Source organism: Mus musculus, chromosome 14 (assembly GCF_000001635.26).
Source record: "Mus musculus strain C57BL/6J chromosome 14, GRCm38.p6 C57BL/6J".
Taxonomy (NCBI): Eukaryota; Metazoa; Chordata; class Mammalia; order Rodentia; family Muridae; genus Mus; species Mus musculus.
Window position 1 is genome coordinate 34085446 of NC_000080.6, and position 24732 is coordinate 34110177.

Consider the following 24732-nt stretch of genomic DNA (forward strand, 5'->3'; position numbering starts at 1 on the left):
CTCACCCCATGAGAGTTGGTACACAGTCACTCTGTTGTCACAACAACTGTCATTTAAGCAAATAATCTAGGTGCTTGCGAATGGTTCCCTCTAGCACAGGAACTCATACCTGCTTCCTAAGACTGTGATCATGACCCAAGGATCCGTCGTTACAAGATGGTTAAAGAGGAATTTAGACACAGTGCACCCCAGGGAATAGGGGTGGCTGTTTCTGTGTCCTTTGCTGAACTCATTGTGCTGCTAAGTATGCAAAGATGGCAGTAAGCAGAAGGGCTGCGCGCTGCCGGTCCCTTCTCTCTGTGATTGAGGTCTAGCCAACCTCAAGAAGCTATAGCCATGTTTACTTTCAAACGCTACCTCAGAGTTTCCAAGCTATGTGACAGCCACAGCCCAAACATTCTCAGGGCAGGCCCGGGCAGTGTCTGGGTGGGGTCTGGGAGTCACAGGAGGGGCCCAGAGCCAAGCGGAGCCTGAGGTGGAGGGAGGGAGGGCTGGGTGGGGCTGGACCTGTGTACACAACCACACCTACTATCGGGGAGTAGCTGTGTCCAGTCACTGAGCAGAGGCCAACTAGTGTTTCTTCATCTCCCTGGGAAAAGCAGCAGACAGGATGGCCTGGTGGAAAGCCTGGGTAAGTTGAAATGGTCTGGGGAGATGGGTCCCTAGTCCTTGTTGGGAGTGTGGAGGACACAAAAAGTAAAGCTGAACCTGCGAGGCCAAGTCCCGGTGAGGAAACTGGGAGAAAAACCCTGTCCACGCTTAGAAAAGTTAAGGTTTGAAAGGTAAGACAGTTAAAAATAAAACAAGAACATTTTTTTTTTTAATTTTTAACTGCAAAGAGAAAGCTAAAGGATTCGAGTGTCCAGAGGGAGACTTCTGTAGGGGAAAAGCTACTTTAGTGCCTCTGTGGATATGTGCAATGTGTGAGTTTGTGCTTGGAGAGACTCTAGCAGGCTGCTCCTTGCAGAAGTAGCAGTGTGTGAAAGGCGCTAGGGGGCCCAGGAAGTTGACTTTGGAAAACATTGCCCTGTTTGAGCATTTGAATGTTCAGATGGGTTGGATCTAGGTCTGGAGAGGATCCCGGATGGAAGGAACATCGAGGGACTTGAATGACAGGCTAAGGGGTTGGAGCTCGACTTCCAAACAGTACGGAGCCACCTCTACCCACATGTACAGCCGAAACACCTCATGGGCAGGCACACGGCTACATGTGCTATGCACCTTCCTCGTCCCAGCTGGGGCACTCAAAGAGGGAAAAGCTGAGGTTCTGGGACACCAGGTAGCTTGCTCAGGTCCCTCGGACAGCTTAGACTAGAGAAAGCCCAAAGTCTCTGCACAGTCTCCGGGCTCCTTATAGGCAGAAGATCCAAGTTGGCCCAGCTTCAGGAAAATCTTTGTTGCTGTGCCACCACCCAGAGAGAAGCTGTAGGTGTAGATGCCCCGGGAAGGGGGGGGGGGCGTCTCTGGACAGATAGGACAGACTAGAAGGCAGGAAGAGATGAGCTATCATCCTGACCCTCAGGAGAAAGCAGCCCGAGCAGTGGCTGTGCATAGCTTCACAGCAGCTGCTGGCAATACGCCTTGTGCAGGTGCACACAGCAGGGCTCTGAGTGTTGGGCAGTTCCTGCAGTCAGATGCTGGCCAAAATAGCCTGATTCTAGGCCCTGCACTCCATAGGGCAGGGGCAGGGGCCATCCTCTTGGGGACCTGATTGGATTGGTTGGTACTCTCAGAACCTTCTGTATGGATGGGGACACTCCTGTCGGCATCTCTCACCACTGTCACTGGAACCTCACAGCAAGTCTGTAGGATGGGTGGCTTTACACACAAGGGTGGAAATGGAGACTCCAGTACCACAGCTGCCACACTAGTAAGGGTTTAGGTCTGGGCAGCCTGGGTCCGGATGCACTCAGTCATCCAGCATCTCTGACCCTTGGGAGAGCAGACTCAGGGCAGCAAGGCTTCTGTATCTGTCCAGGCTGCCAGTGAGGACCAAATGTCCCCTGAGTACAAAGTTGGATTAAATACAGGACTGGAGAGGTCAAAAGAGTGACAGAGAGTGCCTGTCTTCAAAACAGGTTCCCCCTTTGTGGTGAAGAGATCAGACAAAAGTATGCCAGATCCTGCATGCCCATGACAGACGGTGTTCTAGACATAGCATCCAAAATTGCCTGAATTGCCTTTTTCCTGGGTGTGTGATGGTCTGGAATCACTGGCCTCAGGGTAGCTCCATCAGAAGCCTGAGGCTGACATGGAAGCTGGGATAGATGCCTCCTAATCTCCACTCTAGGCAGTGTCCCATCCTTGGCACCCAGAACGCTGATCTCTTTCTATAGAACCTTAGCAAGGGAAGAGAGACAGGCTTCTCAATGTGGTGATATCTGAGCCACCCCTGGAGCTGCTGACAAATACAGGTCCCAGAATGGTATGGGGGACACTCCTCAATGACTAAGTTTCTGACACTTCTTTGGGTCAGGCAGAGAAACTAGGAAGTGAGAACTTAAATGCTGCCCACCCCACACCCCTCAGAAAACCCACATGTCTATGGGTGAGGCTCTCTGCAGTGAAACATTCCAATAAAACCCAGTGTCTGGAAAAGTGTGAATCATCTGAAGAGTGGGGGAGGTAGACAGAGCTCAGGTTGTGAACCAGGCTGTGGGTGAAGTGCCAGCTTACTAGCCAAGCCACCAAGCCCAGGCTCCTAATACGACTGCTGGAGAAGGTGGCAGGCTGAGCAACATGCTTAACGCACTTTACAGAGAATGCTCAAGTAGACTTCTAGTAGTAGCAGTGTGTGACCTCAGAAGCAAGGAGTGTGTGTGTGTGTGTGTGTGTGTGTGTGTGTGTGTGGCAGCATTTGGCTCACTGGAGAAACTTTCCCTAGGAATTATTTCTAACAGTTCCTGTTATAAAGCATGGTGCAATAAATGGGAAGGGAAACTCTATTTTTGGACACGTGAAAATCAACCAAAGGACACAGAAAGATGCCTTGTTCCTTTCTCAGAAGCAGGACCCTTATGGAGGTGGGGACCTGTTGTGTATTTCCAGGGTCTAGCCTGAGGCTTGAGGGGACAGACAATGAGTGTAGGGAGAAAAGGAAAGATAGGTGGAGGGTGCTTGAGAAGAAACTAAGAGAAAAGGAGGCAAACGGGGGAGGAGAGGAGACGGAAAGAAGGAAGCCGGACGAAGGGGAAGGGCAGGCAGGTGGGTGTAAGGACCCTGCAGCCTGGGTAGAGAATTGGTGAATGGTTGGGCGAACGTGTGAGGTGGAAAGCAGGTGGGTGGATGGGGAACAACAGAAGAGCTGTGTGAGCAGGTGGGTGAACGACCAGAGGGGTTCGACTAAACTCTCCATCTGAAGGAACCAGGTCTCCCCTCAACCCTACCCCTAGTTCCCCCCACTCTTCACCACCCCTCCCCCTAAAACACACAGGGTCCTGCATCCTAAGCATCTGATAAATTATGCGGAGCACACAGATAAGTGGCCTTTACACTGGCCCTGGATTGCAAGTGTGTAAGACGAGGGTCTGGGTACTTTGGTTATCAAGTTTATTCCATAATCCATAGAATATCCATCCTACAGTTCTCTCTAAACTTAACCCTCTGCCCAATACGATCCCATGGTCTTGCAAACCACCTGAGCTTTGGGGATGCTCAGCGTGTCTCCTGGCCCTCTGAAATAGCCACACCTCACCACAGGAAAGACCAGAATAGGCTTAGAACCTTCCTCACAAGAAAAAAAAAATGTCCAGATGCCACATCCAGACACAAAGCCACTCCTTGTGAGTTTATTTCCACCCATTCTGCTGTACACGGTGCGGATGAGAACTGTGTGTGACCAGTCCGCTATCTGCCCTCAGCCAACAGGTAATTTCTTTTTATAAGCTCTGGTCCCAGCTGCACCAGTCTATTAGTTGGAGCACCCAGTCACACCCTGCAAGGCTCCATCTGGTCTCAGAGCCCAGGGGAAGTCCTTAGTTTAACAAAGTAGACTACATGGTAAGCCAGGAGGTTCCCCTACCTTTCCTGTATTTTCCATCATGAGCAGACCTGTTTGTCTTGCAGGTTGAACAGGAGGGCGTCAGCGTGAAGGGTAGTTCTCATTTCAACCCAGACCCTGATGCAGAGACCCTCTACAAAGCCATGAAGGGGATTGGTGAGTTACCACCCATGGCCTGGCCGCTGGGGCCTCACATCCCACATCCTCAGAAAGTGGATGCCAGGGACAGTCAGGCATAGACGGGGCCCCCATTTTACTAAGTGACTTAGTTACTTACAGCATCACACCGGCTCTGAGTTGAGTGGCTGTTCCTTCCCAAGTGACAATGACAGGGAAGGCCATCATTAATCTGAAGTTTCTCACTTGTAAAACGGCTGCCAGGACTCTGGACTCGATAGTTCTCTTCTGCTTCATAAACACACACTTCCCAATCCATCAGGGGAAGATGGATTGGCACCAGGCCCACTGTGGGCATGGGATGGGAGTTTAGGTGTGGCACTGAGGCCAGGGCGATCAGCCACATGGATCCTGCAGCTTGTCCTCTACCCCACGCTGACTGACCAGACAGTCAGCTGCTTCCCATACCTCACATGAGCGTGAGTGGGAAGGGACCGGTTTACCCTAGGATTTGGTCTCGCTCCAGGTAGGAGTCATCTCTCAGCTGGCTCTGCCCAGTGAGTCAGGACACTAAAGAGAACTGCCGTGCCCAAAGGGGCCTAGACTGCATCCTCATACCCACTGTTTCCATGAAAACTTTACTGTTATCCCCACTTCTAATATAAGCAAATGCAGGCTCCAGGAAATGAGCCTTCTCGTCCATGACATACAAGGCAGACTCTCAGACCCAATGGTCTAGAATTCGCTGTGATATTCCTCTAATGTGACCAACACAAGGGAAAGACTTAAAATATCTCCCTTGGGCATGCTTCAAAGGTCCACAGTTGTTGTCCAAAGCTCCCTGCCCTTGGTTGCTATGCTATGAAGTCAAGCCTGAGCCATACCCAACACTATGTAAGTTGGAGATGGGGAACCAAGAGGTGCACTACCTGGATGCCTTGTTTACACCATGGAAATTGGACGTTTGCAGCTCGCCCCCCTTCAGTCTTTTCTGATGCCCCCCCCCAGAGGTAGAAGGGATTCTCATACTGTACACTCCTACAGGAACCAATGAGCAGGCCATCATAGACGTGCTCACCAAGAGGAGCAATGTGCAGAGGCAGCAGATTGCCAAGTCCTTCAAGGCTCAATTTGGAAAGGTAAGCAGGTTGGGTGCCAAAGACCAGGCAGTTCCTCCCAGAATGGAAATGTGTACATAGGGCATATTGCATTAAAACAATACTTCCATTCATCTGTGGTCAAGTTTCTCTGGCTGTTCTGGTTTTTTGTTTGTTTGTTTGTTTGTTTGCTTTTTTGGTTTTTTGGTTTTTTGGTTTTTTTTTGTTTTTTTGTTTTTTTTTCTGCAAGAGCCATTTATAGCTCCCAAGCCCCAGCATGACATTAGCCTTGCATGGTCTAGCCCCATTTCTTCCCTGTTCTCTCTCCAGCTTTGCTGTCCCACTACCTGAACTGACCTTCCATATCCCTGCTCCCTGGCAACACCTGGCTCCCTTCTGTTTCACAGCACAGGCACATGCTTCTCACAGGGGAGTTACTTGTGTGTTCCTCTCCTGCCTGTGGATACTCTAGGGGCACTTTGGCTGCTCCCAGCCCTTAGCACAGAACCAGAGGCGCACAGTGAATGCCAGAGGTTTGTGCATAGGCATGTGGGTGCCTAGAGTCTCCCCATTTGCTCACAGATTTAACACAAAAGCATCAGTGATGAAGTTTAGTGAAGCCATATGTAACTCCTTTCCCCTCCAAGCTACACATTATCCTCCGAGTTCAACATCAGAAAGGTTGAGTAATTTCCTAAGGCTCCAGAGCTCTTAAGTGACAGTCTGACAGCCCTGTACAAATCAGCTGGGTGTGACCTAGTGGCTTCTTGTAGTTGTGTGTGCCCTCAGGAAGAGTCAGGTTGAGACAGAATCTTGGAATCTCTTTCTTTCTTTCCCTTCCTCCTCTCTCTCCAACCCCCTCTTTCCCTCTCCTCACTGAATCATGTAATAAGTTAAGCATGGAGCTGCCACCCTCCGATCTTGCAGTCCCGAAAGCAATGGCAATCCTATTTTCCTGAGTTTAGAATGTGCCCAGTACTGGACTGTGTGCTGAGCTGTCACATGTCTGTGTCATCACACCAACAGGACAGAGTCCATGTGGGAAGGAAGAAAGAGTCCCCAGGCCAGCCTTAACCACCTGCCTGCACTGCAGTGGGCTTAGAAGATAAGTCATCTCGACCTTTCTTTCTGCCTGTCTTAGGACCTCACTGAGACCTTAAAGTCAGAGCTGAGTGGCAAATTTGAGAGACTCATCGTGGCCCTCATGTACCCGCCATACAGCTACGAGGCCAAGGAGCTGCACGATGCCATGAAGGTACTCCACTTTGCCATAAATCAGAGTGGCCACCTGGGCCTGACTGACCTAATGAGCTTGCAACCTGCTCCAACAGCCGCCCAGCAGTGGGGCTGACCAGTCACAATAAAGGTCTAGATCAGTACTTCTTAGAATAGGGTTGGACCAGCAGGAGTGCAGGGGAATCGGAAATCCATCTCTGCAGTCTGAGCACTGCCCCTTGGCCATCCTTTGCTTCATCATTCCTGTTACTCTCACAGATTAGGTGGTACTGGAGACCCAGAAGCCACAACATCCCCACTAAAAGGATACTCAGTACAGTCTATGCCAGGCATTTTACAGCTGTGACCTCTAAGGCCACCTTCAGGGTAGGCTTGCCTCATTATCCTCACTAACAGATGGCAGTGCTTAAGGGTGGGAAGGTGGAGCCACCTAGGTGAGACCACCCAGCTAAGGAAAGAGAGCTGAGGTAGCTTACAGCATTAGCTGTCCTAAGAAACAATGGTGGGGATTCAATATCACCCTCCAACAGAAGAGGGCAGAAGAGGCAGTGGCCATAGCTTCTTAGAAGATAGGGCAGGCGGAGCAGGAGACCAAGGGCAGAGCACTCCAGAACACAGAGGTCTCTGTCCCCAGGGCTTAGGAACCAAAGAAGGAGTCATCATTGAGATCCTAGCTTCTCGGACCAAGAACCAGCTGAGAGAGATAATGAAGGCATATGAGGAAGGTAAGGGGTTGCAAAGATGGTGGGGTGGAAACCTAGACATGGCCTACGTTTTGGCAACCTGATAGGGAAAAGGAGTCAGGCAGTTCCCAAGGGAACTCAACCAGAGTGGAAAGGAGCCTTTGGAAGGTCTTCTGAGATAAAGTCCAACTAGTGCCCACGGGTGCCAAATCCTGTACCCAACAGTAATTGAGCATGGCTCAGACATGGGGAGAGTGATGTGTGCCCAGATGAGCTCATGTCCCTTAATGCTGTGGCAGTGCTGGGGACGGGGGCAGCAGTGGGCAAGAGTACTTGTTGGCTGCACATGGGTTGACCCAGAACACTAGAGAGGGTCATCTGCCAGGGCCCCATTATGCTAGGGGAGCCCCACTGGCTTACTCTCCTATATAGTGCCTAGCCTTCCAGGCAAGCAAAGGCCAGCCAGTCCTCCATGTTGTGCTTCTGGCCAAGGGAGTCTAAAGGCTCTGGCTTTGCTCAACTTGGCAATGAAATAGTCTCAGTCTGCAGGCTCTGGTCTGGCTCTCTGGCCTGATCTATTTCTCTCTCTAGCTTGGTTGCACATTTATGTCAACATCTGAATGATTACCTAGCTAGATGTCTGCCAATTTGGACATCTAAATGGGGTGTACACCTTCTGTACCAAGAACTTGTCCGCCCGTTGGGAGAAGTGTGGGAAGCAGGTCTGGAGGAAGGAAGTGGACCCTGACAGGCCCTGGGTCACTCACTGTCCATTACCTCTGGTTCTGTTTTTCTGCAGACTATGGATCTACCCTGGAAGAAGACATCCAAGGAGACACGAGTGGCTATCTGGAGCGGATTCTGGTGTGTCTCCTGCAGGTAACACAATCCAGATTCCAGAACTCTGTGGCTTAAAGATCCAAAGAGAGCCATCCCAGCACAGCCCTTGAGTCATGACTCCCAGTGAGGGCTGGGCTATGGGGAAACCCAGCGATCTGGAAGCACCATCTGTGTGTCAGCACAAAAGGAGGGTCCTCCCTGAGAGCCTCATGCCTCTCTTTCCTTATCCTAGTGGGCTCTGCTCACTAGTGTGGCTCACTGAATCCACCATTCCAATGAAGTAGCTCATCTACTTTCGTGGTACAAATGCCAACAGTGAGGCATGGTGAGGATGGCTGCTGGCTTGCAGGTCTCATGGATCAGAAGCAATAGTCTTTTCCTACCTGCCCTCTGTACCCCACTGTCCCCTCAGCCCAGTGTTCTGAGTCCTGACCTGCCTTACAGAGTGATTTTCTCTGATCCTAGGGCAGCAGAGATGATGTGAGCGGCTTTGTGGATCCAGGACTGGTCCTCCAAGATGCACAGGTAAAACGGTACCTTGACCTTACCACCTGAACTCTGAGCTTTATGATCCCCTTTGCCAAGGAGAGCTTTCTTTAATATAGACCCGTCTCTGCAGCCTCCACCATGTGTTGACTAAGGAGGAAAGCAGGATATCTGGGAAACTCAATGGAAGAAAAGGAAAAATGGAGAAGCTGGGAAGGGAGGAGCTAAGGCTGTCAGGCAGAGCGAGCCTCCCTGAGCCCAGAGCTTGCTCATGTGCACATCTCTGTGTATCTATTGGTAGAGTGCTTGTTACTCAGTGCTCCCAGAGACAATGGGGGAAGGAGAATTTTCTAAAGAAGCTGATGGCCCAGGACAGAGGAGAGCCAACACTATTAGAGGAACAGGAGTTCAGGACAGTGAGCCACCATGTTAGGCTCACTGATGGTGAGCTAGAATTCTCTCTCACCTCCACCTCCTCCTGTCCCAATTCTAGGCCCTGCATGAAGCGGGTGAGAAGATTATGGGAACCGATGAGATGAAGTTCATCACTATCCTGTGCACACGCAGTGCCACTCACCTGATGAGAGGTACAGGGCAGAAGTGGGACACGCAGGGGTGTGTGGCTGCCCTAGCCACGTGGCCTCTGCCTTTGTGTGGAAGGTCTGATGTGTAGTCTTAAGCAGCTTAGACTTGGGGAGAGAGCCATGGAGACCTTGACTCTTCCCCATGTGCCAAGATGGAGGCAGAAATGTGCTCATACTGCACTCAGGTGCAGCGCGTAATCTACGTATCCCTTACGTGGATGCTTCTCTCCATAGTGTTCGAGGAATATGAAAAAATTGCCAACAAGTGCATTGAGGATAGCATCAAGAGTGAGACCCATGGTTCGCTGGAGGAGGCCATGCTCACTGTGGGTAAGAAGGGGGCTTGGCTCTCAGCACATTTGTATCCACAGCCCAGGAAAGTGGCAGCAGATGACTGGATCTCTGTAATTCAAAGAGCGTCCCCAACTCCCAGTGCTCTAAACCCATACCTTTCAGCCCACATCCCTGGGACAACACCTCAAAAGTCTCAGTGTGGCCTGCCAGGAACTATTCTTCATGTTGTCTATTCAATCCCCCGTGTGTGTGTGTGTGTGTGTGTGTGTGTGTGTGTGTGTGTGTGTGTGTGTGTGTGTCTGTGTGTCTGTGTCTGTGTGTCTGTGTGTCTGTGTGTCTGTGTGTGTCTGTGTGTGTCTGTGTGTGTCTGTGTGTGTCTGTGTGTGTCTGTGTACACATGAGTGTTACCTCAGTGACTCCAGGCCCAGGGCCCAGGCCTAACCCCAGACACTACTCAGAGAGCATTCTGGTCCCGCTGCTGTAGCCCTGTTCAAAGCTTCCTTTTTGGGCGTAATCCAGGTACAAGCCTCAACCTCAGTTGCTAACTGAAGAAATGTTAGTGTATAATTTGAGTCCCAACCAAGAGGAACATAGAAAACTTTTCCTGCCACAGAAGACCAAATCCATGTCCATAGCACATCTTGGGTATAAAGCTGAAACCGTATGGGAAGAGTCATGGTCGAGCAGAGACCAGAGCCAGGCAGAAGGACTTCCCCTATACCACCTTACATAATGGAGCTAAGATGAGAGCTTCAAGGCCAGGCACTTACCTCTACCCCAGGCTTGCCTCTGTGTGGAGGCCAGTAGCCAAGACCTCCTCCCTCTATCCCTATGTCTCCAGTGGCTATTAACATCTGAGGGTTCCTGGCCAGCTTTAATGACTGTGGTAAAGTTTATCCGGTTAATCAGTTTATTCTATGTTGCAAAAGCTAGACACACCCTCTGCTGTCACCTAGAACTCTACCCATCAGCCCTAAATAATAATGCCTCCTAAAGGGCAAAGGCATGCAGGAAGGACCCCACTGTGATCGGCAGTTCTTGGTCCTTCTCTTCTTAAAGCCTCAGTCACCCTCATGTCACAGGTGTGTCAGAGGTTGAGTAACAAAGTCATACAGTATCAAGAGAGACTTTATACACATTCCTACCTCCCACAAAGCCCATGTGCCCAGCCTTGGGTTAATACCATCTCCCAGTGCAGATGCTACAGTTCATGAAAGATACATCTACGGAGAAGAAAATTTGGGGTCCACACTCCAGACCAGGAATTTCTGGTGCCTTAGTCCTTAAAGCTAAGCTTCTTTGGTTACATGAAAATTCAAGATGTGGGTTTCCACTCACAGGGTACTCTGAGACCCACAGCCATTGTTCTGTGGCAATCTATGTGCAGCTGAGTAACCAAATTCTTAAAGAAGATGCTTCCTGGATGTGACAGCTTAGCGATGTCTTCTAGCAGACCTTACTTGGTGACTTCAGATGAGTCCCACAGATGCCCAGTGCATTCACATCTCGCCCTTTTCCCTGGCTGTTCTGGGCCTTTGGAGCTGTGCCCACTCCCCCAGGCTCTGCCCTTGCCCTACTCTCTGCCTTACACAAAGCCTTTGTTTTGGAGCTAGGTGGCACACAAAGAAACATGCCAACCCTTACACAATACTAACCCTTAACGCCCACAGAAACACATAAACAAATACAAATGTATGCCACACAGCCTGCACCCTCCTAACATTAACAGAGTTTTCCTGTTTGCCAGTGAAATGCACCCGGAACGTCCACAGCTACTTTGCAGAGAGACTCTACTACGCCATGAAGGTAACTGTCCTGGGTGCTGCCCCCTCTGTAGTCAGCCCTATATGATGTCAGATGTACAACAGGGGTACTCAGAGTCCCTGCCATCTGAACACTGGGCTCTCTCTTGGTCTAATCTCTCATGTGTCAGAAAGACTTGCTTTCTTAGAGGGCCAACTAAGCCTTGGGAAGGGAAGCCACAGTCCCTGAAGGAACATTTGAGCAGGTTCATTGAAGACTCATGGAACCTTGACAACAGCTCTGAGTGGTCCATATCACCATTGCCATCTGAAGTGTGGTGTGTCTAAGGCTTGTGCAAGGCCACACCCCTTCTAAGTTGTAGAGCCATGCATTGATCTCAGACCCATCAGCTTGTGCTTTTTATTGTCCTGTATCTCCTCATTGAAGACAATAGGCAGGCATGGCTGGAATCCCAACCCCCTTGACATGGACAGACTCTGGGGACATTGTCCCAATTGGCATGTCAATTTTCCTACTCATGATCAGGTGCTAACTTCAGATTTCCTCTTTCCTATAAGGCTGCCCTGGCTTCAGAAATAGATGATCATGCTGTTCTTCCTGAGTAGAGTTGAGGGTATCTCTAACTAAACTGGAAAAGAAGCATTTAAAGTAATTCTCAGTGACTAATTTCAGTGCCCAGCTTCTCTAGTAATGATGCTGGCACCATCTAAAGTGAGAGTCATACCATCAGCCCCAAGCCCTCTGGACACATCTGCACCATGAAGGAGAGAGAGTGCTATTTCCTTAGTTATGAAGCGCCGTCTGACTTAAGACCAGGCAGGGATGACAGAGAAAGCTGAAAGATCCTGCTCATGAAACAGCCACTTGAGTGACATTACAGTGATGCTGCTCAAATAAGAAGTCTTCCTGGAGTAGTGAGTGTTTTCTGACTAGAGTCTGATGCAGTAAATCAAATGCATACCACAACTCCAGGCATTGGGCTTCTAATAAGACAAGGCACCGCCACTGAATGAGGAGATTGAGAAAGAGGAGCTCTTTGTCATGGGCTGTGGATGGAGCTCCCTTCTAGAGCACTTGCCCAGCATGCGCAAGTTCTTGGGTTCAATCTTAGCACCATCAAAGAATAGAATTTGGGGAAAAGAAAACAAACCTGTGTCACCAAAGTCCCCCTCTTGGTGTGCTCCCCACTGAATCAGAGGCCCACCCCTGCACTTCTAGTTCTTTATAAATCCCTACACAGGTTGGTCCATCCTTACAGAGGTAGACAGGCAACAAGAAACATGATGGCTGACTGTCACTGTCTTATGCAGGGAGCAGGGACACGTGATGGAACGCTGATAAGGAACATTGTTTCCAGGAGTGAGATTGACTTAAATCTTATCAAGGGTCAGTTTAAGAAGATGTACGGCAAGACTCTCAGCAGCATGATCATGGTAAGGCACAGGTTCTCAACTGTACTGATGCCAGCTTATGACACAGACATTCCTGGGATGTGAGATGACATGACTGATGTCCCAGATGACCATCCCTTCCCCGTGGGCACCTCACGCTTGCATCAGTTACCGGATGGCACACACAGAGACCAGGAAGGAGAGACGCGTAACTATGGGTGTATCAGGGAGCATGTGGAGACTAAAGAAGCACAAAGGGCTGCCCTTATCCCAGAAAGTGGCTTTGCATTTGAGCTATGGAATATACCAACGCCTTGCAAAAGGAACCATTTCTGAAGGGACAAAGAGAGAACGTAGTTTCATAGAAATCAGGGCCCCCTTTTGGTCCTACATCTAAGTAGTCCAAGTAAGGAAGTTTTAGGCTCCAGTGGATTGCCTACCTACATTCCAACTAGTGAAACTCCCAGGGTATTAAGTGCATAGGGAGGGATCCCTGCTAGGACTGAGATGGCCTGTCTACAGATTTCATTTCATTAACTATTTCATTGCCAGAAGTCAAAGCATGACAAGAATATCCCTTAGCTACTCAGTCAAGTGGCTAGTTCTTCTACCAGGTTGGATTGTTGACGAAATTAGATAGGCAACCCATAGTTCTTCCACCAGGTTGGATTGTTGACGAAATTAGATAGCAGACCTCTGCGTTTGCTGGTTCAGACAACCAAAGATTGAAAACACTCAGGAAAAAAATTAATCTATACTGAACACACACATGCTTTTTTTCTTGTCACTATTCCCTGAACAATGGTTATATGTCATATAAATTTACATATTATCTGCATTGCATTAAATATTATGAACAATCTAAAGATTGTTTAAAGTATAGGAGGGTGTGCATAGGTTATAGCCAAGACCAGCAGCATTTCCTATCAGGGACTTGAACATATTCAGTTTAGTATTGGTGGGGTCTTGGAACCATTCTCCCATGGACACTGAGGGACAAGTGTTATATTTTTAAAACACTACTTTAAGAAACTTCAGGCAGGATGGCATCAGGGAGGCAGGCAGTAAGATAGAGGTGTTGGAACTATTTTTGTGTTTTAGATTTCACAACGAAGTTGCTCAGGGGATGGGAGATTAAGCACAAGCCAGCCTGGGCTGCCACTAGGTCACCCACGCAGTACACCTCATCACAGATGGCATTTTATAGATGAGAGAGCATGTCTCACCGAGGTGAAAACAGAGTCTGTGTATGTTGACAGAGCTGTGGTCCGGACCTGCATGACCCAATCTGCCCCATGCTCTCTCTATGTCTAGATGTGACTCTGGGCTCCTTACTTTCAGCCTTGGCTCCCTGACATGCAGTAGTGGGTGACGAATATATATGGCTCATGTTGAATAAGTGAATGGCTCTGTACTCCTGGGTCCTGAGAGATGCACAGGAAAGGAGCCTGGGGAAGTTGACTGAATAAGGAAACGACCTGCAAGCCTTCCTTGTCTTAGGGCTTAAGAGTGGATCTGTGTCTGTGACTCACTTCCCTCAACCATCCCCCATCGGGCTGGACAGAGAATCAAAAGAATAGTCTGAAACATGGAGGAAAGAGCAATAAATAGCATTACATAGAACTGTGGCATAGAAACACTTGAAGGGACAGGCCCCACCCAGGGAACACAACTTTTAGTAATGAAAACAGAAGAGAAAAGCCAACATCATAAAACTCCCTTCTAACCACCCCCTTGTGCTTCCTTCCTCTAGGCCGACACCAGTGGTTACTACAAGACTGCCCTGCTGAACCTTGTGGGCACTGACCTCTGAAAATGTCAAAAAATAGAACAAGGGCAAGAAGTGTGAGCCCAGCCCCTGCAGCTTCAGCCCCGACCATGGGTGGGGGTAGGGGACACCTCATCTGGCTTTTAGTCTTCTGTTGCCCAGTTTCTGATGCTTCTCATCCCATGCTTCTGACCCGGATGATGAGACCAGCCTGGGTTTCCCTTCCACCTCTCCCGTCAGTCATTTCTAGGTATGTGTATACCGCCCACCCTAGCATTACCTCTGAGCAAACGGAAACATCAACATGAAGAAAGAAGCTTGCAGTGTCCTGTGGGTCATTCCTTCCCCTTCACACAAAATCTCCTGGGCACAGGGCACACAGATGCCTTGGCTCTGACCCATCTACTGAGTCAGGGTCTTCAGAGGAAGAACCAAGGAACATGGATTTCTAGCAGTTGTCTTAGCTGCTAAGCATCATTATCAGGCAGCCAGTGAGCATGTGGGAGAGCACCTCTATGAGAGGACACGGCCGTGGATCTGAGAAAGGGTCACATAGCTCTGCCAATCGGGACACTCACTTAACGGAAATTGTTAGGCTCTAGGTGGAGGAAAATTCTTACACCATCCTAATAGCACGCATTAGATGGGATTACAAATCCCCGTCCTGACCCAAGTACGCTGTGGTCTGAGAAACTCGGGCTTGTCCAGTCATTCCCTCCATGCTGAAGCTTGCAGACTAGGGAGCCGCCCAGCCCTGAGCATGAATCCCATCCTCTGATCGTGGTCTCCGAGCCTGAAGAACATGACAGAACTCTTCTCAATATTCGTTGGGCTTTCAGAATCATAAACATTTGTACTTTCAAAAAGTGTCTGTGGATTTGTGGGGGGTACATTTGTGTGTACTAGGGTATATAAACTGGAGTGTGTGTGCACTGGGGTATGTGCATTGGGGTGTGTGCACTGGGGGTGTGCACTGGGGGGATGTATGCATTGGGTATGTATACACTGTGGGTGTATGTGCACTGTGTGTGTGTGCACTGGGGTGTGTGTGCATTGAGGGGGGTGTACTGGAGTGTTGTATACTGGGGTGCATGCACTGGGGGGTGCATGCCCTGGGTGTGTGTACACTGTGGGTATATGTGCACTGGGAAGTGTGTAGTGGGGGATGTGTGCACTGGGAAATGGGCACTGGTGTGTGTAAACTGGGGTGTGTGTTTGCACTGGTGATGTGCACTGGGAAGTGTGCACTGGAGGGGTGTGCACTGGGGGTTGTGTGCACTGGGGTGTTATGCACTGGGGTAGAGGGCATGCTTACTGACTGGAAGGTCAGAGGTTGACATCCAGTTGTCTTCAATTTCTTCTCAACCTTAATTTTGTTGTTTTATTTTGTTTGTTTGTTTGTTTGTTTGTTTTTTCAGGACATGGTTTCTCCATGTAGTCCTGGTTGCCCTGTAACTAGCTGTGCAGACCAGACTGTCCTTGAACTCAGAGATTTGGATGCTGGGACTAAAGGTGTGACCCACCAGGCCTGGCTCTCCACCCTAGGTTTTTTGAGATAGCGTCTCTCAGTGATCCCGGAGTTCACTATCTCTATCAAGCTTACTGACAGGTGAGCTCCTTGGACCTGTTTGTCCCCATTCCTCAGTGATGAGGAGAGGGACACGGAACCCCATGCCCAGCTTTATGTGGGTGCTGAGGATCCCAACTCAAGTCCTCACGCTCGCACAGTGAGTACCCCCGGAACCAACGTCCCAGCTCCGTCCATGGGTTCTTATCTGAGAAACAGAGCTTTAGGAAGCAAACCTGTGGGCATCTCCCTAAGGCAATGCTTGGAGTGACATGTGTCCCATATAGCCCTGGGGACAGGACTTCTAAATGGTGATTATTTCCATTCCCCTCCTAGTTTGTGACCCAAATTCTCATATCTCAGGGATAAGTGAGGCATTAAAGTTAGTTAGTCCTATAGCAACCTGCAGCTTTTCTGTATTCTCTGCTACTCACGCACCCAGGGGTGACCCTTGCTGAAGTTGGTATATATAGGGTACACTTGGAAGTATCCATAGATGAGAATTTATTTTTTTTCTTGAATGGTCCTGTCTTTTTTCTGTTACTGTATCTGTAGAGTCCTTTCCAACTAAGCCAAAGTCTGTTGGAAGACCCTGCTATTAAGGGAGTGGTCCACCATGTCCAGACAGCTCTCTGAGCTTGGAGTAAAATGGAGGACTTCCTCTCTCTCCAGGGCTTCCTCTTCCCTGAGCTTATCTGGAGAGTGTCTCTAAGCACAGGTGCCTGACCGTACCTAGAGGATGACCCTGCACAGAGCTTCCTACAAATGCACACAAGTCCCATTCAGCTCTTCCCGCACATGATCAGTCGGTACTGTGCTATGACCCATCAGCCCGTCCTGCCCATAACCCCCAAAACCTTACCTCTGAAACATAAAACAGATCTGTCTCCCTGAAACTATCTCCAGAAGTCCTTCCGGCATATTCTCAGCTGTACAAACCCTGCTCACAGCTCCTGCTCCCTCTGTCCTCATGGGGCAGCGCCCAATGCCCCACACTACCCCAAGGAGACCCACAGTCACACAGTCAGCCTCCTTTACCTTCTCTGAGCACCCTCCCCATGTGTTTCTTCTCCAATTCCAGCTTCAGCAGCAAGCCTCCCTCTCCCAGGGTAGCCCTAGCACCCTCTGCTCACTCTGGCCTGCCTTTAGCAAGAATCCTGTTTGGTGGCTTTTGTCAGAGTTCCCTTTACCTCTATATCTCCTCTGACCCTTGATTCCCAGTCCCCATTATTCGTACAGAACTAAGTCAAGTACATGCAAGGTCTCTTCTCCCTTCATGCAAGCTCTAGAGAGAATCTGGTTTTACAACTTTAGTTGTTACCCACCTTGTTTCTCTGTGACCACGGGTGCTCTGTGCTTACGGTCTAGCCAGGACTCTGTACCGAGAAAGGCTCGTCCTGGTGCTCCAGCTCCTTAGCTTTCTCAGAGAGCTAACCCATCCCAGAGGCTCTGGTCTCCTATCAAGGTGTGTGACTCCCTTGGAGCTAATTCATTTCCTTCTGTTGCAACATGAGCTGACAGACAAGGGCTAAGCAGCCGGGAAACTGAACCCAAATCTATGGCTGTGGTGTAAATCAGTCTTCTTCCTGTAAGAGCTTTGGAGGGCTTCCAATAACCTTTTAGGGATTCTTTTCTGCTTAAGCAACCCATAGTAGACAACTGTACTGGCAGCCCTGTTACACAGTATTGCTGTTCTGATCACATCATTCTCAGAAAAACCAAGTACTGTGCAGGCCAGAGCTTTGCCCTATTCATTTTTTAATATCAAGTATCTGAGTTAGTTACTTTTCTATTTGCTGTAACCACACACATGACACAAACAACTTATGACAAGAAATATGTGTTTAGGTCCCTGGTTTCAAAGGGTTTGGTCCATGGCTATCTGGTCCGCAGGAACTTGGACAGAGCATCACAGTGGCTGGAGCATTACGTCAGAGAAGGTTCTAGCATCACAGCAAGCAGAGCGAGAGAGGAAGGGGCCAGATATCACCAAAGACCCCCCTCCCTGTGACCTCCCTTCTCCAACTCCACCCCATCTCCTGAACTTGCAAGAACCTCCCAAAATGCACTACCAACGTAGGACCAGGTTTTCAACACATGAGCCTTTGGGGGCAGCTCAGATTCAAACCCAACTATGTCTAACATGCATTTGGCACTCAGCGAATGGTTTCAAAAGAAAGGCAAGTAAGGGTAAAGAACTCGAGGACAGAACATCTCGCAGGTATAAAACAGGGCTTTAATGGCCTCAGATTCTGAGGCCTCTCTGTGGGTCCTCGGCCAACCCTAGTAAACAGTAGCTCAGAGGCAGATCTAAGGGAAGACGGTAGCTGCTCTCATTCGACTGCAAACGGCTTCTAAGTCTGCCACTGTTGAGACTGATTGAGAAGACTGTATCAGACCACCAGTCGGGGGAGACTTGAGGGCAGTGACCAGAGCAAGAGCTTGGCACTGGTGTCATGCTGTGGGAAGGGTAAGGCTGGAGTGTTGGCCTTGGCCTGCCTGGTTTTTATTCTTTAGCCACAGAAGGACTGTCTTCCTGGAATTTGAATACTTGGCAAGAAATAGAGGGGAAATGAATTTGTGGTCAACAATTTGCTGTTACCTGAACTATGCATTCTATATGACGCCAAGTTGTGGCTGGTCAAGTAAAGTGTTAAGGTGAAGTTTGAACAGCTAAAGGCTGACTTAGTACTCATGAAGCAGACAGGGCAGGAAAGAGCATTCCATTCTAGGAAAAAGGTATGCAAACAGCAGAAGGGATTGGTCTGTCCCAGACGTGCTAAAGGAATGCTGTGTTAGCGCCCACAGAGATAAAGACAGAGGTGTCAGGGGCAAGTTAGTGGAGGCTCAAACTGCTACAGGCTGAGAGGCTCAAAGGGTTCCCACAGATGGTGGGGTGCCCTTGCAGGGATATGTAAGAGAGTATCTTCATGCTGGCTTGGGGGGAGATATGGGCAATGGTTATGGCAACCTGCAACAGAAAGGCTGAAGTAACTGCCAAGCGTGCAGCACTTTGTGGGTCCAAGTCAGGAGGCTGGTCTTAATCACCGTCCTTGTAGAGGGTGCTTAGAATGTGTTATGGTACCCCAAACTTGTGCACTTCTGTCCCCTTAGCAAAGAGCAGGCCCTGACAGCCATTGCTCCTACTAAGACCTTAAGTATCTGAAATTCATCTGTGAGCCTCAAGGCTAAGCCTGAGGCTCCAGGCACTTTCGTGGCTTCCTCATGATGTGAAGTCAAAGTGGGCCCAGTCTGATGCCTCGGTGGCCTACGTTTGCCCTTATCCCTCTGCCAGATGATTCCTGGTTCTGGGCCTGGCTCCTGGACGACCATCTGATTGAATACCAAGACCACCAGCTTGGTTATTAGGGCTTGCCCGCCTGTGTGATATGCTGTGAGCTAGACTCCTTCAGTGTCTCTCAGTCCTGAATGCCCAGGGTGTCTGATGCTTGGTATTGAATGGACACAGTCCACTCAGTCTGCCTAGATCCTTCAGAAACTCCCTAGGGCCCCAACTTTGTAGCCACATCTTCCTCTCTTCCCAGAATGCCTTGCTGCTGGAGCACATTATTTGGCCATGGTGAATTGTCACCTTCCACAGTTCCTCTTGGCTCTGTTGTCTTTGGCTCCGGGCCACTGAGCTTCTCGTCCTGAACTCTTCCCTATCCTCCACCATAAGTTGTCCCTAAGGGAACAAGGAGAGGGCCTCTTGCAGATATTGAGGGCACCCTCCCCCCTGCCTTCTGCTGTGACTCTGGCGGCCCATCACGTTTCCCTCTGTCCACAGCCAGCAAGGGCCCACTGCTAGCTACGAGCCTGGGTAAAGCCACAGCCTGCTGGCCTGGAAACCTGCTCTCGCAGTGCCCTCTGGTGGCTTCCTTTGACCAGAAGAAAGACTAAATTGATTAGCTCTGACTCCCACCGGCCTATTCAGGGAGGAACTGGAGGGAAACCCTGCCCTCCTCAGCAAGGCTTGGGATAGTTACATGCTGTCCCGTGCCCTGGGTTCCTAGAGTTGTGTGCCTTAGAGTTGAGAAATCCATGTCTCCAATAAATCCATGTCTCCAATAAAACTTCAAAACCTCTTCACTGTACTGCAGTGACTCTCACAGGTCAGTGTTGGCCTTCTTGCCCAACCTGTCCTCCAAGAAGTGACCTGTCCTTGCCACCTGTTTAAATAAACCAAAGCATTTCTACAATAAACCATTCACTGTGGGCTTTTTGATGTGAAGAATGGGTTTGAGACAGGGTTCCTCAACCTTGGCTGTCCTGGAACTAACTCACTCTATAGACCAGGCTGGTCTCAGACTCATAAGGATCCTCTTGACTCTGTCTCACAAGTGCTGGGATTATGACATGTACCACCACCACCCAGCTAAAATAGGCTATCTTTAATCTTGGGCTAGAAAACTATTCTTAGTCAAGACAGAGAAGTAATAATTCCAATAGAAAAATAATGATAAGTTAGACTTCAAAATTTTCAACTTTATCTGTAAGAGAATCAATCAACAAATAAAGGACTAGAAAAATGAATATATATATATGACATGTTTCCAGAGTATTTTAAAATTCCCATAACTCCATTATAAAAGGCCTAATTTAAAGCATGAACTCCACAAAGAAGCAACTATGGGCAACAACATAAAATATGTGTGCATTTCAAACCTTCAGAAAGACACATGTCTCATACTGCTAATAAGAAATTAAAATAATGTACACATTTGCAAAAGGTGTTTGGTCACTTCTTATTACTTTTAAACAAACACTTTTCTGTGGGATCCACCAATCCACCCGTGGTGGTATTTAGAGAAAATTATTCATAAAAGATAAAAACTAGAAAGGATCCCAATGTCCATTTGCAAGGAGGTGAATGAAGAAACTGGAGTGCATCAGTAGGTGGCAGAGGAGAGAGGCTGTATCTATGCTCAGTGTTCTGACCTGTGAAGCTCTGAATGATTAATACTCTAACATTCCCTGAAAAAAACAAGCCTGATATGACCACTAGCCTGGCACCAGGGTGCCCATACAGGGAGCTAGCCTGAGACAACCAGCCATTAGGCATTGCACAAACCCTGATAGGATCCCAGGGCAGGGAATGAGCTGGAGACTAGAAAACCCCACCTGGGTCCTCACCCCCTCCCCACCGCAGGAATGAGCCCAAGACAGATGACCATCACACGGAAGTCCTCAGATAGTTCAGGGGCAAGGAGCAACCCAAACGACCACCAGTCTGTCACCATGGGGCCTGGACAGGGACCTAGCCTGAGATGACCACCAGTCGAGAGCAGTACAGGCCTAGTGGAGCAGACCATGCCCAAGACGATCCTTACTCAGCGCCATAATGGACAGGAGGAACACAGCACTCCTAAGACCAACCCAGAGGCTCAGAGACCCTGGGCTTGCGCCACTAAGAGGAACAAGTAAGTGGTGGAGAAATGGGAAAGAAAGAGAAACAGAAGGATGGGGAGGGGCAGCAATGAAGAAAGGTAGAATGGGGGGGGGGGCGATAAGGAACAGCCCGTGAGTAGCCAGTAATGCCTCCTGCAACCACCAGGGGGCCTCGTCTAGGTCCTTGGCCCTGGGGCAGCAGGGATCTGTTACGACCAAAGGCTGGTGTTACCAGGGCTGTGCAGAGCTTGCCCCATCCTTCACCTGGACATCCTTGGCCAACTGCAGTACTCCAGAGAGCCGGCTCAGTATTTCAGGAGTTGTGGGTTAGCAGCCCCAAAGGTGTGAGAGCATGGGAGAGCTGGTCCCACCAGTTGTCTTCAGTGAAGGGACAGGGAGAGATTCCCTGCCCTTCACCCCTTACCACCAATAGCAGACAGGAGAGCTGGTCCCAACACTATCAGAGCTCAGAGTGGGAGAGCTATCCCTGTTCCTCACCAACTGTAATCTTGGAAGAGCTGCCCCTGCACTTCACCCGGGCAGCATTGTAGAGCTAGCCCTGGATGCAGGGGTTATGAGTGAGCCGACCCTGAGGGTGTGAGCACAGGAGAGGGACCCGGACTCTTGTCTGCTCTATGGTGGAGCTGATGAGGGAGAGATCCTCCCCTCCCGCGCTGGTGAATTCATTCATAATTGGTTGTCTAGACATTTCTCTTTTATTTTTTTTTCAAGGATGGTTTTCTAGACATAGAATTCTTGAGTGATTTTTTTTTTCATTTTCTGCTTTGACTATATGGCCCCTTTGCTTTCTGTCCTCCGAAGCTGTAGTTAGTCATATTAAAGTGCTCTTGAACGTGGTAGCTTATTCTTCTAACGCCACTTTAAAGATCCTTTGTGGCTTTGATGGTTTTGATTCTGCTGGGAGTTTGTTTCTTTTTATTCAACCAAGGGCTTACTGGATTTCTTGAATATATAAATCAGTGTTTTGTGGCGAATTTGGGATATTGATGGCGATTGTCTCTTCAAACATCCTTCCAGCTGCTGTCTAGTCTGCTCAGATCTCTGGAACTGTTGGGTGTTTCTCACTCTCCTTCCTGTTTCTTACGCTGTCTTCAACTCACAGACCATTTCCTGTGCGCATTCTGAAATGCCATGCAACTTCCCACTTCTGGATTTTTACTTTTTACCCTCACACTTGAATTTGACCCTCTCTCTAGCATTGTGTCTCATCACTGAGATCTGCTCTCTGCTTAGAAAGCACTGCTGTCCTGTGCTTCCAGTATTTGAATGTGGTTTCCTTCCTTCTTTTCCTGTGCTTATGGAGGGTGATCTAAAGTCTGTGACAGCGTGTCCAGTGTCTAGGTTTCCTCAGGGACAGTGCACACTAACCAACTGTTATATTCATTATTTTTTCCCTAAAAATGGGCCATACTCTCTTGAATTTTTTTTTTGCACTTCTCATTATTTTTTATATTTTTTATGCTTTAGGTAAAATAAAAGTGATATTTCTAAAAATAAGACATAATCCTTCTCTAGGATCTGTTGTTATTGCTGTTGTTGCTGCTAGTGATACATTTTGTTTGTTTTGTTTAGTGATTTTCCTGAACCACTTCATATTTGTCTAACTAACTTGCTATAATATATCTAATAATAACCTAAGCCTTTGTTATATGCAGTCACAGAAATGGTGTCTCAGCTTAATGATCAGCTAATGCTGGCACAATGCTATCTTTTAGATCCCTCAGATTAGTGATCAACTAAAGATTACACAGAGGTATCTTTAGATCCTCTGTGCCCCTAAGTCCATTCTTTGCTGAGAAAGTTTTTGTGTGTTGGGTCATATATTCAATGTTCCAGCAAGCACCTGCCATTGCCTGTAAGTTATTCAGAGGTTAGCCCCATGTTAACCCTTCTACCTAGCCAGGAATGTTAGAGCTTTTCAAAGGCATGGACAGATCTTGTTCTCCAATGTTTCCTTTTAAATTTTTGACATGTCTCTTATTCGATCCAACTCATCCTGGCCACCAACCGCAGTGGTAAGCAAGTTCCATGAGTTGGTTTTCTGTGTTTTGTTCATTTATTGTAGTTGCTTTGTTTTTTTATTGGGAGTAAAGGCGGTTGGTTGGTTGGTTGGTTGGGTGAGTGGGTGGGTGGGTAGGTGGGTGGGTGGTTGGTTGGTTGGTTGGTTGGTTGGTTGGTTGGTTGGGTGTGTGGGTGGGTGGTTGGTTGGTTGGTTGGTTGGTTGGTTGGTTGGGTGGGTGGTTGGGTGGTTGGTTGGTTGGGTGGGTGGGTGGTTGGGTGGGTGGGTGGGTGGTTGGTTGGTTGGTTAGTTGGCTGGCTGGCTGGCTGGCTGGCAGGCTGGTTAGTTGGTTTTTCTATACAAATGCGCTCAGGATATTTGTGCTGTCACAAATTAATCTCTGAACCATGCTAAATGGGAAACTCTTCTCGAATGGAGCTCTTCCAGAGAACTGCAAGACAGTTCAGTGTCAGTTCCCCAAGTGGGAATTCACAGGGAGCATGAGCCTGTTCTGTCAGCACCAGAGTCTCAAGGCTTCTGTTGTCCTCGATTGCCCTGTGAAGCTGTCTGCTTTCAAGTGTCCCAGGGAGCTGGGGAGAGGAAGATAGGAATAAGCAACCTCAAATACCATGCTTACTGGCTTTACTTGGGTTTCATTATTTTTTTATTGACTAAATGCTATTTAAAATGTTGAGAAACCCCCAGCTAATTTCCAGAACTATGAAATAATTGATCATAATGATTGTTGTTGAAAATGTTTCTCAGCAGTCTTCCCGGGACCCTGGATCTTACAATCTTTCTGCCCCCTCTTCCTCGACGCTCCCTGAGCCATGGCTGCAGGAGTTATGATACAGCTGCATCCAAGGGGCTGCGGTTCCCACTATCCGTCGATCTTTGCATTGTACCCAGCTGTAGTTTTCATTGATGGTTTCCATTTGCTGTAAAAATTGGCTTCTTTGAGGATGGGTGGTAACTCTACTTATCTCTGGGTATAAGGATAAGATTTAAAATATAAAGGAATCGTGCTGCTCCCGATAAGCAGCAACAGTAGGTTCTTTCCTAAGGCCAGGCACTCACTAGCCCTGAGAAGCTGGCTAGGTTTTCAGTACCAGGCATTATTTCCTTCCTGATGAATGGCATACACAATGCTATGCTATTCAGTTGTACAGAAATATGAAATTGTGCTAGAGAGCTGACTCAGAAGTTAAGAGTGCTTGCTGGCTGCTCTTCCAGAGGTCCTGAGTTCAATTCCTAGCAGTCACATGGCTCATAACCACTTATAATGAGATCTGGTGCCCTCTTCTGGCCTGCGGGCACATATACAGTCAGAAAGCTGTATACATAATAAATTTTAAAATATTTTTTTAATGAAATCACTAAATTTGCAAGTTAATGGATGGACCTAGAAAAGATTATATTGAGTGAAGCAACCAAACCCAGAAAGGCAAACACTACACGCTCTCCCTCACCTGCGGGTTCTAGCTCCAGTTCCTCAGA

At 48.6% G+C, this 24732-nt stretch overlaps 2 protein-coding genes and 1 pseudogene across 3 annotated transcripts in view; 2 read left to right on the forward strand and 1 right to left on the reverse strand.

The window, feature by feature from the left end:
• Window positions 1-17309, reverse strand: part of A630023A22Rik (RIKEN cDNA A630023A22 gene) — a 51629-nt gene extending 34320 nt beyond the window's left edge. Inside the window, exon 1 of the mRNA NM_001251843.1 lies at window positions 17153-17309. The gene's annotated coding sequence lies outside the window, so the exon portion shown is untranslated. The remainder of the gene's footprint in view (window positions 1-17152) is intronic.
• Anxa8 (annexin A8) lies at window positions 534-15126 on the forward strand. 2 transcript variants are annotated; one of them, NM_013473.4, is made up of 12 exons: window positions 534-631; window positions 4066-4156; window positions 5162-5256; window positions 6356-6469; window positions 7085-7175; window positions 7933-8012; window positions 8439-8498; window positions 8953-9046; window positions 9278-9373; window positions 11085-11143; window positions 12412-12534; window positions 14246-15126. In NM_013473.4, the coding sequence occupies exons 1-12, from the start codon at window positions 611-613 to the stop codon at window positions 14303-14305; spliced, it is 984 nt and encodes a 327-aa protein (NP_038501.2). In that variant the 5' UTR covers window positions 534-610; the 3' UTR covers window positions 14306-15126. The 2 variants fall into 2 exon arrangements, with proteins under 2 accessions (NP_038501.2, NP_001268774.1); NM_001281845.1 differs by having other exon boundaries at window positions 8953-8968.
• A 3403-nt stretch (window positions 17310-20712) lies between the features above and the next one.
• On the forward strand, window positions 20713-20799 carry Gm24998 (annotated as a pseudogene).
• The last annotated feature ends 3933 nt before the right edge of the window (window positions 20800-24732 follow it).